At 45.0% G+C, this 13,661-nt stretch overlaps 1 protein-coding gene across 4 annotated transcripts in view; it reads right to left on the bottom strand.

The window, feature by feature from the left end:
* Positions 1-13,661, bottom strand: part of GPN1 (GPN-loop GTPase 1) — a 31,602-nt gene that overhangs the window by 3,695 nt on the left and 14,246 nt on the right. For 2 of the 4 annotated variants that reach the window (XM_021706286.1, XM_008072749.2), the window contains 7 exons: positions 12,422-12,500; positions 11,837-11,931; positions 9,095-9,140; positions 7,716-7,862; positions 6,674-6,756; positions 5,702-5,741; positions 3,845-3,935 (listed from right to left, as the gene is read on the bottom strand). In XM_021706286.1, the coding sequence (XP_021561961.1) occupies positions 3,845-3,935; positions 5,702-5,741; positions 6,674-6,756; positions 7,716-7,862; positions 9,095-9,140; positions 11,837-11,931; positions 12,422-12,500 (581 nt within the window). Of the gene's footprint in view, positions 1-3,844; positions 3,936-5,701; positions 5,742-6,125; positions 6,159-6,673; positions 6,757-7,715; positions 7,863-9,094; positions 9,141-11,836; positions 11,932-12,421; positions 12,501-13,661 lie in introns of all 4 variants that reach the window. The other 2 variants (XM_008072748.1, XM_008072750.1) reach the window with 2 other exon arrangements.

Here is a 13,661-nt window from a genome sequence, read left to right as displayed (position 1 = left end):
CAGAGGCAGCAACACAAGGGCACAAACCTCAAGGAGCCCGAGGCCCTGCAAGAGGATGGCGACAGGAAGTGCTGACAGGACTGCTCCACTCTGCCCAAGCAAGGAGTGTCAAACTACTCTGTGGCTTCCCGCAAGCGGCGTGAACTCCCTGGCCTTCAGCAGGTTATCTGAGGATGGGAAGCCCTTCACAGCAGAGGGAACCCTGGCCGCTTCACCTGTTCCCGAGTGACTCTGAAGGGCGCAGCACACAGACAGGCACACAGCTGTGGTGCACAGCACGAAAGGCACAGGGGAGCCACCTAACTGGCAAGCCAAGTCAGTTTCCAGCTATGCTGTTCTCTACCAGACACAGCAGAAGCACTGGTGGAGGGAAACTCACTCCTCTAAGGAAGACCCCCAGAAGAGAGAATGCGACTGTTGCCAAGGAGGAGAAAAATTACAGTACGTTCAATTACCACAATAAACACATAAATGAAACAGAGCATCCTATTTCTTAAAAGTGCATCCAATTTGGTTGCACAATTCCACTATGCTGCGACAGACTCACACTAATCATCCTGCAGACAGTCCATACAGCATATGTGGGTGGGGGTTGTCCATTCAAATACAAGCTCTTGCCTAAAAACTCCCAAGGGGTCAATGATACAACTCACTTCAAGAACTTTCTAAAAATTCAGTAAAGTAGCAGAATAAAAAAACTAATATATAGAAATCAGAAGCCTTCATATATACAAACATAAACAGAAGATGTAGTGGTTCAGAAATTTTTTTTTTTTTGAGTTGGAGTCTCACTCTGTTGCCCAGACTGGAGTGCAGTGGCATCTCCCGGCCACTGCAGCCTCGACCTGCTGGGCTCTGGCGATCCTTCCGCCTCAACCTTCCGAGTAGCCAGAATTACAGGCGCGCGCTACCATGCCCGGCTAATTTTTTTATTTTATTGTAGAGATGAGGTCTCACCTGCCCAGGCAGGGCTCAAACCCGCGGGCTCAGGCAATCCACTCACCTCAGCCTCCCAAAGGCACGGGATTACAGGCTGAGCCACCGAGCCCGGCTGTAGTTCAGAAATTTAATAATAAAAAAGATAAAATACTTGGAAGAAATTTAACAAGATATATGCAAAAATTCTCGGCCAATAAAGTTGGCTAAAATAAAAAAATTTTAAAGCAATATGCAAGGCTGGGTACGGTGGTTCACGTCTATAATCCCAGCACTTTGGGAGGCCGAGGTGAAAGGATTGCCTGAGCCCATGGGTTCAAAACTTGCCTGGGCAACTTGGTGAGATCTCATCTCTACAACAATTCAAAAAATTAGCCAGGCGTGGTGCCGTGTGCCTGTAGTTCCAGCTACTTGGAAGGCTGAGGCAGAAGGATCACCTGAGCCAAGGTCAAGGCTGTGGTGGCCGTGAGTGCCACTGCACTCGACTGGGCAACAGAGATTCCAACTCACAAAAAAAAAAAAAAAAAAAAGAAAGAAACATGCAAAACTCATATGAGGAAAGCTTTAAACTCAAAGATTCAAGTAGGCATGACAAAAATAATGACACTGGCTGTGCTCAGTGGCTCAGCCTGTAAGCCCAGTACTTTGGGAGGCCAAGGCAAGTGGTTTGCCTGAGCCCGGGTGTTCAAGACCAGCCCAGGCAACTTGGTGAGATCTCGTCTCTACAATAGATAAAAAAATCAGCCGGGTGTGGTAGCGCACACCTGTAGTTCTGGCTACTTGGAAGGCTGAGGTGGAAGGATCGCCGGAGCCCAGCAGGTCGACGCTAGGTTGGCCATGAGTGTGCCACTGCACTCCAGTCTGGGCAACGGAGTGAGACCCCAACTCAAAAACAAAAGAAAAAGGTAACACAGATCTAACCTCTACCACACCCAGGAATAAACTCTAAATATATCAGGGATCTAAGTTTAGAAAATAAGCCCATACAAATACTATAATAAAAGATGGGTGAACTGCTCTTTAACTGAAGTAAAGGCTTTCTAACTATGACTTAAAATCCAGATGCAATTAAATAGATCAATTTGACTACATCAAGACAAAATTAAAACCTTTTCTTGGGAAAGTAATACCATGAGCAAAATCAAAGGACAACTGACAAACAAGAAAAAAAATTGTAACATATAAGTATATAATAGAAAAATGGAAAATATCCCCACTATATCAATAGCCGTTAAAACCAATAGGTGAACATTTGAAAACTAAAAGGATATTTATAGTCTCAAAGCATCATGCCATAAAATTCTTATTACAAAGGGAAAAATAATTGTTTAAAATAGTAATTCTTAGGCTGGGCAGGGTGGCTCATGCCTGTAATCCTAGTACTTTGGGATACCCAGGAGTTCGAGATGAGCACACGCAATATAGACAGACTTCGTTCCTACAAAAAATAAATAACTGGGCACAGTGCTGTGTACTTGTAGACCCAGCTACTTGGGAGGCTGAGGTGGAAGGATCACCTGAGCAGGGGAGGATAAGGCTGCAGTAAGCCAAAATCATGCCACTGCACCCAACCTGGACAATGGTGTAAGTCCCTGACTCATAAAAAAAAGTAAAAAGAGCTGGGCATGGTGGCTCACATCTGTAATCCCAGCACTTTGGGAGGACAAGGTGAGAGGATTGCCTGAGCCCATGGGTTCAAGACCAGCCTGACAACTTGGTGAAACCCCGTCTCTACAATAAATCAAAAAATTAGGTGAGCATGGTAGCGCGTACCTGTAGTTCCAGCTACTTGGAAGGCTGAGGTGGAAGAATCTCCTGAGCCCAGGTCAAGGCTACGGTGGCCATGAGCATGCCACTGCACTTCGGCCTGGGCAACAGAGTAAGACTCCGACTCAGTTTAAAAAAAAAAAAAAGAGTAATTCTTTGTGATGAGATAACCTGGCAGAAACTACTTTATATAAGTAATCAAAGTAATTCATTTTGTACATCAAATCACAAGTAATGGAACAATCAATATCATGTGCCTCCCGAGGTAATGCACTGAAAAAACACCACTTCTGTTAAGTTCTGCCAAAGGTGAACCAAATCAGGAGGAAACATCAGACAAGCCTAAACTGAAAGATGTTCTGCTTATTCTGTCCTACAGGCTTTAAAAAGCCAATCATTAAATACAAAGACCAAGGAGCCTAAGCGCATGAGAATGAAATGCAACACACATCCCGGACCGTCTCCTGCTGAAATGGCAACAGGCCACATCTGAGCAGTCTACATATTAGACAAGAGTCCTGTGTTGGTGGCAACCTCCTGGTCTCAACCTCCTGACTGAGGTTGTATAAAACAATATCCTTGTGTTTAGGAAACAGACACGGACGTACTGGGGGTATACAAGCATGACAACTGCAACTTACTCTTAAGTGATTCTACAAAAAGTGCATACTTATATAAAAAATGAAGTCATCCAGATAGGAAAGAATAACATATATGTGGACGAATATTAACATTCTAGGGATCTGAATGAAGAACTATGCAATTATCTGTATTATTCATGTAACTTTTCTATAAATCTTAAATTAGAGCAAACTGTAAAAAAATTTGGGGGGGGCTAAAAAGAGTTTAAAAAGAAAAAGAGTAGACCTCAAGTATCTTGCCAAAGTAAAGCAAAACCTTCCTGAAAAAGGAACCCACAGTGGTACAACTGTATACAATTTTCAGTTGTCTGTCTTTCCAAATCATCTATTTTTGAAGACGTGTGTGTCCACGTAGGTGTTTGTCTATCTATGTGTTTTTATTTTTGAGCATGCACATACACACACTTCCTCTATCCTTGTCCCTTTCTCTCAAATCTAAGTATCTTCCTGCTGAGTAGAAGCAAGGGTTCTTTTTAGGGTTCTCAGAAAGCCTCCAATACCTTTGGCAGTCCCTGCATCCAAGGACACCGAGCCCATATCCTTGCGAAGGCGGTCCAGCTGTTCCTTCTGCTGCTGGCTCTGTGCACTGGCCTATACATACAGAGAAAAATGTCATCATACTAAAACTAGATGCCAGACTTCTAAGCGGAGATGAAGAGCCATCAATACTAGAGGCTACTTAAAATATGGGGGCAAAGGTCGGGTCACGCCTATAATCCCAGCACTTTGGGAGGCCAAGGTGAGAGAATTGCCTGAGCCGATGGGTTTGATACCAGCAAGGGTAATCTGGCAAGACCTCATCTCTACAAGAAATGAAAAAAAAAATTAGGTGTTTTGGTGCATGCCTGTGGTTCCCGCTAATTGGAAGGCTGAGGCAGAAGGATCATCTGAGCCCAGCAGGTCGAGGCTGCGGTGGCCATGAGCGTGCCACTGCACTCCATCCAGCCTGAGCAACAGAGTGAGACTGACTCAAAAAAAAAACAAGGATGGCCGAAGTGGGGACAGAAACACTGAGAGGTAAGCCCAGCTATAGTGCAGATTCAGACTGGAGGGCTCTGAGACTAAGTTAGAGGATTCAGACACCGGACACAAAAATATATCAAAAGACCCCTCAAGTAGCCTTCCAGTTTTATGGAGGAATAACTGGCTTATAAAATTTAAGTGTATCTTTTAAATACTTGTCAATTTAAATTTGTAAGATTAGCTCACTCCTATAATGCCAGCACAGTTGGGAGCCAAGGCAGGAAGATTGCTTGAGCCCCAGAGTTCAAGACCAGCCTGGGCAACATAGCAAAACCTCATCTCTACAAAAAATAAAGCATTAGCAAGGTATAGTGGCACATTCTAGCAATCCCACCTACTCAGGACGTTGAGGCAGGATGATCACCTGAGCCTGGGAGGTCAAGGCTGTGGTGAGTTGTCATTGTGCCACTTGCACTCCAGCCTGGGCAACAGAGTGAGATGTCAACTCAAAAAATAAAAATAAACATAAAAAATTAGTAAATTTGTGTATATGCTATCTGGATACAGAAAAGCTCCAAAATTCTTGTCTTTCCATTTTAATTTTTAAAAATCAGATTTGTAAATTTGATTTACAGGCTTGGTAGCTCAGTCTGTAATCCCAGCACTTTGGGAGGCCGAGGCAAGGGGAGTGCCTGAGTTCGCGGGTTCGAGACCAGCCTGGGCAATTTGGTGAGATCTTGTCTCTACAATAAGTCAAAAATTAGCCGGGCGTGGTAGCATGCGCCTGTAGTTCCAGCTACTTGGAAGGCAGAGGCGGAAGGATCGCCAGAGCCCAGCATTTCAACACTGGGGTGGCCGTGAGCATGCCACTGCACTCCAGGCTGGGCAATGGAGTGAGACCCCCACTCAAAAAAATTTTTTAAATCAGATTTTTCCTGTCATATATGCTGAGTCCTTATCCCCATTTCTTCCCATGTTCCAAGGGCAATGTAAAAGCTAGTTGTGGTTGGGCACAGTGGCTCATGCCTGTCATCCCAGTACTTTGGGAGGCGGAGCCAAGAGGACTGCCGGAGCCCAGGAGAGCAAGACCAACCTGGGCAACTGGGCGAGACCTCATCTCTACCATAAACCAAGAAAAATTAGCCGGGCTTGGTGCCACACGCCTGGGGCTCCAGCTACTTGGAAGGCTGAGGCAGAAGGATGGCCTGAGCCCAGCAGGTCGAGGCTGCAGTGGCCATGAGTGTGCCACTGCACTCCAGCCTGGGTGACAGAGTGAGACTCTGACTTAAAAAAAAAAAAATAGGTACATTAATAGCCAAAACAAAAGCATTTATATCATCAGGATAGAATTTTTTTTTAATGGCCCGAAAATATACAAACATCTTCTTTCTTACCAGTGATTTCTTCAGACGTTCATATTCAGGACGATACTCCCTGGAACAAGAAACACCTTCCAGTTCCTCTGCTCAGTCATCTGTCCTGCCCACTCCCCCACCCCCATCACTTCGATTTTCCTAAGACTTTCACAATAATAAAAGATCTGACTTCACTAAGCATCAGATGTAACAAATCCTAATCAGTCACTGGGAGAATCACCCCTATGAAGAGCCAGGTGCCTGTCCCCACCCTCAAACCAGGAAAAGGACAAAATCCAGACTTCTGGGTTGGAAAAAGGGGCACTGGAGAGACTAGGACTGATGCACGTGTCATCATTAAAGTGCCTAGTACACGCCTGGTGCGCTCACGAAGTGCAATGTGTAATGATGTGGTTCACCTCACAATAGTGGAAGGATACAGAAAAGAGTCTTTGATAACAACCTTGTCTGATGAATCCAAATCCAAACAATGTGTCTGAAAACAAAATGTGGTTGTCAGGATCCCGCACACTGTAGCTACGGGAGCTCTAACGGTCAGCAGCAGGTGCTTGGGCCCCACTTTCCTTCAGGTGAAGGAATTCTAGTTCTGACAATGACAAGAGGAATAACCCCATTTCCTACAAAACGTGCTTACTACAGGTCAGCAATTGTGCTAAGTCCTGTTCACAGATTTTCTTAAATAATACTCCCAACGACTGAGTCATGCAGTTCGCGTGCAAATTGCCTACAGACATGTTGTCCCACAGTGAGGTGAGCAGCTGCACCTGAGCTCCAAGGCCCAGAGCTTCAGCCTTTGCAACCTGGCTCTTCTCAGGAAAAGCCTCAGGACCCCTGCTCTTAGTCACTCAACACAGTGAAGAGCTGTACTTCCATCCTTTTCAAAAGGTTAGCTTTGTTGCCCCAAGCAAGGTCAGACCCGGTCCACAAGTGCAAGACCAACAGAACGCAGGCGCCTAGAGAGTCCCCGCCAGAAACGCCCTCCATCCTCACCGTTCGTATTCCTCAGCAGCACTGGTGACCTGCACAAAGAGCTCCTCCAAGCCGGTGCCCACGACAGCAGACACACCTACCACCTGCCAAAAAGCGTTGTCAAGGCCACTGAGGAAATGCCTGTTTTTTTGGTTTTGCTTTTTGAGAAAGCAGGATTTACTGAGAGGATAGAAAGGCTTCCACAGCAGGAGGGGACCCAAAGGGGTTGCCCGCCTGTGTGTTTTTAATGGTGTACATTATTTTGTTCAAATGTCATAAAGTCATCATAAAAGAGGTTTAGATCCTTAAAGTAGGAGCTGACTCATCACCTATTCCCTAAACCAAACCACCTTCTGTTTAACCTGACACCTTTGCTTGAGCAGCTAACATGCTCTCAGCAACCTACCCACACTTTTGCTGACATAAATCTGGGCCTTTCTTCAAAGCATACCTCTAATGCTACTCCCCAAAATCCCCCATTTTGATCTGCCCCATCACAACCACCAGGTCCAATTTCCAAGCTTTCTCAGGGTGATTTCCACAATATTTCATGTTTCAACCCTGTGTGTGGCCTTCTCTCCTAACTAGACCATAAACACTTTGAAGGCAGGGTCCCTATCTTATTTTTCTTGTAAACACCTGGGGTTTCGGGGGGGGATTTGAGTCAGAGTCTCAATCTTTCACCCAGGCTGGAATGCAGTGGCCACTCACAGTGACCACAGCCTCAACTTGCTGGGCTCAGGTGATCCTTCTGCCTCAGCCTTCCAAGTAGCTGGAACTACAGGCACGCAACCATGCCTGGCTAATTTTTTGCTTTATAGTAGACATTAGGTTGCTCAAGCTGGTCTCAAATGCCTGGGCTCAGGCAATCCTCTGGCTCCACCTCCCAAAGTGCTGGGACTACAAGCATGAGCCTCCATGCCTGGTCACATCAGTTTTTAATAAGCAATGCTTTAAAAATTACTGCTCAGAAGTTACTTTTCTGAGCTAGGTGCAAAGCTAGACCTGTAGGTTAAGAGGTTATCTGCAGAGGCTGTCAGTGAGAGCAGGGAAGAAAGTTTACCCTGAGCGTGCTGTAAAATTCATCCAGAACCAGGCTCATTGAACGAGTCAGGTTACTGACGTATGAAGTCTCTTGATTCAAGGTATCCTGGAAAGCCTCAAAATCCTGCATCCATTCCACTGCAAAGCTGTGATCAATGATGTCAGTCTGCACCAGAGAGAAGTCAAAACAATCAGCACCAGAGATGAGGTTAGACACTAAACAAAGGCAAAATTTACATTTGCAATTAAGTGGTGACAGCAAAGAGCCCATCATCCATCTATTTTCTTTCTCTGCTTCCCCCATTTCCTCCTCCATTGCAGCAAAGCACAAGCATCAAGACTGCTGGGTGTTGTACATCATCAAATGAAGACGTGCGTTCCTTGGTTGAAGCAGACACTTCACAATCCATTGCCAAGTACCCAGGGTCATGTGAATGCCAGCACATGCCAGGCTGCGAAGTCAAGTCGTCTCTTGTATTCTAGTCATCAACCAACATCAGGGAAGTTTTGTTTTTGTTTTTTTCTTTGAGTTGGAGTCTCACTCATCGTACAGGCTGGAGTGCAGTAGCATGCTCACGGCCACCCGAGTGTTGACGGGCTGGGGTCTGACAAGCCTTATGCCTTAGTGTTCCAAGTAGCCGGAACTACAGGTGCATGCTACCATCCCTGGCTCATTTTTTATTTACTGTAGAGACAAGGTCTCGCCAAGTTGCCCGGGCTGGTCTCAAACCCACAGGCTTAGGCAATCTACTCACCTCAGCCTCCCAAAGTGCTGGGTTTACAGGCTGAGCCACAGAGCCTGGCCTTGCTTGTTCTTTTCTTTTTTTTTTTTTTTTGAGTTAGAGTCTCACTCTGTTGGCCAGACTGGAGTGCAGTGGCTCACTCCCGGCTACTGCAGCCTCAACCTGCTGGGGTCTGGTGATCCTTCTGCTTTAGCCTTCCAAGTAGCTGGAACTATGCTGCCATGTTGTAGAGGTTATGGTCTCACCAAGTTGTCGGTATGGGTCTCAAACCCGCAGGATCAGGCAATCCACTCACCTCGGCGTCCCAAAATGCTGGGATTACAGGCTGAGCCACCGAGCCCAATCTTTTTTTTTTTCCTTAACTGCCACTTCCAACAGACCAGTTGTCCTTCCCCTATCTACACAGTCCTGACTCTGAGGGATAACCTACTCACGATGGTTGTGGGGCTACTCTAGCTAGCCTAAAATAATTGTGGATGAGAGTTAGCAATCAAACTCCATTTGATTGAGTCCATTTTCCACAAGTGCCTTTATTTCAGTAAAGCTTGAACCTGCTCTCTAGCATGTCAGATATTCCTCCTTAACCACCCCAGCCTTCACACAACCACAAGGTTCAGGTGAAAAATGCGAATCAAAACAGGAAGGGTCTACTTACTTTATTCATGACCACAATGAAAGGCAGCTTGGTTTTGTACAAAATGCTGAAAATCAAACATGGAGACATTAGTACAAGCACTTAAGGTCTTGCTTGCCCAGTGTCAGTCTGCTGGGTTGAAGTAAGAGAAGGAAGGGTTCTGAATCTAAAATACCATTACCCCTTTCTACAAGACACTCTCCTTTCCCAAGAGGGAAAAACCACCTCTAAGAAGCAACACACACACACACACACACACACACACACACACACACACCATTACTCTCTCTCTTTCTCTCTCTCTCTCACTTGGATTAATTAACACTCTGGCAGTGATCAAATAGTACCAAATAATTTCTTTGTTTTCAGGGGAGGAAACTGAGATTTATTGAATATCTATCACAGACTGAGAATTCCTTATGATAAATACTTGGGACCAGAAGTGTTTCAGATTTCAGATTTTCTCAGATTTTGGACTGGTTGCAAACACCTATTGGCTAAATATCCCAAATCCAAAACCCTAAAATGTTCCAATAAGCATTTCCTTTAAGCGTACACGTCAGTGTACAAAGTTTCAGGTTTTGGAGCATTTTGGATTTCAAATTTTCAGATCTGGAATGTACAACCTGTGTAGTCCGGGCACTATGCTAATCACTATTATATGTATTATCTCCTTTATTTCTTACAAATGCCATGTAAATATAAACAATGTTTATTTGTCAATTATGCCTCAACAAAGCCGGTGGAGAACATTTTTAAATGTTATTCTACAGATTGAAAAAAATTGATAACTTTTTCCGCAGCTTTACTGAAGTATAATTGACAAATGAAAATTGTATATGCTTAAGTTGTACAAAGTGATTTTTTTGATACACAGTAGATACTTGAACAAGTTGGTTCAAAATGCTCGGTTCACTTCCTTTTTTTTTTGAGTCAGAGCCTCACTCTGTCACCTAGGCTAGAGGGCAGTGGCATACTCCTGGCCACCGCAGCCTCGACATGCTAAGCTCAGGCGATCCTTCCACCTCAGCCTTCCAAGTAGCTGGAACTACATGCACATGCCACCATGCCCCAATAATATTTTGATTTATTGTAGAGATGAGGTCTCGCCAGGTTGCCCAGGCTGGTCTCGAACCCGCGGGCCCAGGCAATCCTCTGACCTCAGCCTCCCGAAGTGCTGGGATGACAGGTTGAGCCACCACGCTGGGCCAGCATAGTCCACTTGTATGCAGACTTGACTCAACCTCTGCTACCGCTACCTCCTCCTCAGCCCCACTCAACATGAAGACAGCAAAGATGAAGAGCTTGATGATGATCCACCTGCACGCGATGAAAAGCGACACATTTTCCCTTCCTTTTGATTTTCCTAATAAAATTGCCTATTCTCTAGCTTACTTTACTAGAAGACTATAGTTTATAAGTGGGGATGCAAAAAACCCCAGAATTTATAAAAAATTGCATACTAATTTTTATATGTCTAAACTTTAGTCACCTTCAAAGTCCTGTCCATTTAATACACCTATCAAAATGCTTTTTCCACTGTTCAAAAACATTTTTTGAATTCATCAATTTTCGTGTCTTTTAACTGCCTCTGTTGCTTTTTGTTTCACTCTTCCATGTCAGCAAAACATTTTCCTCTGAGGACTTTTTCAGCCAGGGAAACAAAATAAAAGTCACTCTGGGTGAGATCAAGTGAATAGGGAGGGTGGGGCATGGGGTCATGCTATTTTGGGTCAAAAACTGGTGAACGCTCAGCACTGTGCGAGCAGATGCATTCGTAAATCACCCATCAAGAAGTGGGCAAATGCACTGAAAAAATCTCCAAAAAAAAATTCACTGAAGCTGAATACCGTCTCTCACAACAATAATAGCTGTACATTGATGCTAATGGATTCCTACACCTACCTAGTGGGGGAAGCCTGTATTGCAAGGGGTCCGCCCTCCAAAACATAATTCCGGTTCTTTTTGAGTCCCCTCATATACACATATAACATACAAAATGTGTGAACCAACTGTTTATGTATCAGAAAGGTTTCTGGTAAGCAGTAGGATATTAGTAGTTGACACCCATAACACTCATTCTTCAAGGGCCAACCATATGTATACACAGTGAAATGATTACCATAATCAAGATAATCAAATAATTGTCTCTTAACAATTAATATAAAAATGAAATAATGCTGTCAACTGTCACTTTCTATTTGGACCATTATTTTCTGCATCTAACAAGAAGGGACATGCCTCATCATAGCAGAAGACACAAATGCTGGCGATGGTTTTACGTGCCCCAAAGTTAAATTTTCACAGCTTTAATAATGATCTGCCTTGCTCCTCAGTCTTAATTCACTAACACAGTCCAGTGAAGCATGTCCTTCTTCCCCTAATGGCACCACAACTGGGGCAAACCTGTGCATTTTATAATTTTGCATAAATGCTTTTATTCATAGTATCTCCTCATGTCACAATTTTACACCACCTATCGTAACACACAAGAGGAGCATTTAGACTAGAGAGCTCTATTCTATTTAAACTTGGGTTTCACTCAACCGGAAGCAACCACTAGAAGGTTCACATCCATACACCACCTATTTCTGCAACAGTCAAGAGAGGAAGATGACATGCCTCCTCCCTCCTCTGACCTTTTCCCCAACTCACAGTCACTCAAGCAAGTAGCACACAAATCTGGGGTAAGCATCCAGGGCTCCAAAGCAAAGGGGAAGAAAAGACGGTGGCCTTCTGCCATGCCCATCACTAGCCAATTACCTGCAGGCGTACAGCATATTGGACATGAAGGTCACTGGGTTCGTACTTCGCGATGTGTCCATAACATAGATGACAACTGTGGGAAGTGAGGAAGCCTAAAGACACAAAATGATCAAAACCGTGGTCAGAGGGCTCATGAGCTGTCCCCAACATTTTTTGGGGGGTTGGGGGTGTTAGAGTCTCACTCCGTTGACCCAGCTGGAGTGCAGTGGCACACTCATGGCCACCCCAGCCTTGACCTGCTGGGCTCTGGCGATCCTTCCGCCTCAGCCTTCCAAGTAGCCAGACCTACAGGTGAGCACTACTATGTCTGGATAATTTTTGATTTAGTGTAGAGACAAGGTCTTGCCAAGTTGCCTGGGCTGATATTGAACCCGCAAGCTCAGGCAATCCACTTGCTTCAGCATCCCAAAGTGCTGGGATTACAGGTTGAGCCTCTGAGACTGTAACTCTTACAAAAAAACACTGCAGGCAGGGTGTAGAGGGCTTCTCTAAGAGCCTCCCATATAAAGTCCTGGCCAATAAAAAATGGTAACCCAGTCTAGCCATCAAGCTACTCTTAGTAACAAGTCCTAGAATACTCACCAGGGCCTCAGTGATGATTGTCCCAGAAGCTGACCAGGTGAATACCTCAATCTGTCCAGGAGTGTCAATCAAGACATATCTGTGTCAAGAAAGATCATTAAGGAGTGTTACACTTGTGTGATGTGGAACAACATTCCACCATATAGAACATAAAACATCTGGTTATCTAAGACTCCAACAAGCACTGCGCACTGCCAAAATTACCACCGGCCTTGAACTGTATGTCATAGACTTTGCTCAATGCTCCATATTCATGCTAATGGGTAGGAGCAGCAGACCATGAATTGCCGCAAATCATCAAGGAGGAAACTTACAGAAACAGTGCATTAAAAAGAGAGATGAGGCCGGGCTCAGTGGCTCAGCCTGTAATCCTGCGCTTTGGGAGGCCAAGGTGAGTGAACTGCCTGAACCCACGGGTTCGAGACCCACCTGGGCAACTTGGCGAGACCTCATCTCTACAATAAATCAAAAAAACTAGCCAGGCGTGGTAGCGCACGCCTGTAGTTCCAGCTACTTGGAAGGCTGAGACGGAAGGATCACCGGACCCCAGTAGGTAGAGGCTGAGGTGGCCAGGAGCGTGCCACTGCACTCCAGTCTGCGTGACAGAGACTCCAACTCAAAAAATAAATAAATAAATAAAATAAAAAACAAAAAGAAAGATGAGCAAAATTAAATGTGAGTCACCTGGGAAGCCATCAGGCTCCTCAGGACTGGGAAGTGGAGTAGAGTAGAAGAAGAAGGGAAAGAGGAGAGGAGGGACAAGGAGGTGCTAGCTGAAGAGTATGGAATTTCTTCTTGAGGTGATGAAAATGTTCTACAACTGACTGTGGTGACGGCTACACAATTCTGTGAATATTCTAAAAGCCACTGAATTGGCCAGGCATTATGGTTCACCACGTCTCTACAATGGAATAAAAAAAGGTAGCCGGGTGTGGTGGTGTACACCTGCAGTTCTAGCTACTCAGAAGGTTGAGGTGGAAGAATCGCCTGAGCTCAGCAGGTCAAGGCTGTGGTGGCCGTGAGCATGCCACTGCACTCCAGCCTGGGTAACAGAATGAGACTCTGACTCAGAAAAAAAAAAAGAAGCCACTGAACTGTATACTTTAAATGGGTGAACTGTATCATATGTGAAGTATCTCAATAAAGCTGTTTTTAAAAATGGGCAAAGAGGCCGGGTTCGGTGGCTCAGCCTGTAATCCCAGCACTTTGGGAGGCCGAGGTGAGTGGATTGCCTGAGCCC

Source organism: Carlito syrichta, unplaced genomic scaffold (assembly GCF_000164805.1).
Source record: "Carlito syrichta isolate Samal-C Ts95f unplaced genomic scaffold, Tarsius_syrichta-2.0.1 Scaffold315403, whole genome shotgun sequence".
Lineage (NCBI taxonomy): Eukaryota > Metazoa > Chordata > Mammalia > Primates > Tarsiidae > Carlito > Carlito syrichta.
The sequence above is the reverse complement of the archived record's forward strand: the minus strand, read 5'-3'. Positions and strand labels throughout refer to the sequence as shown.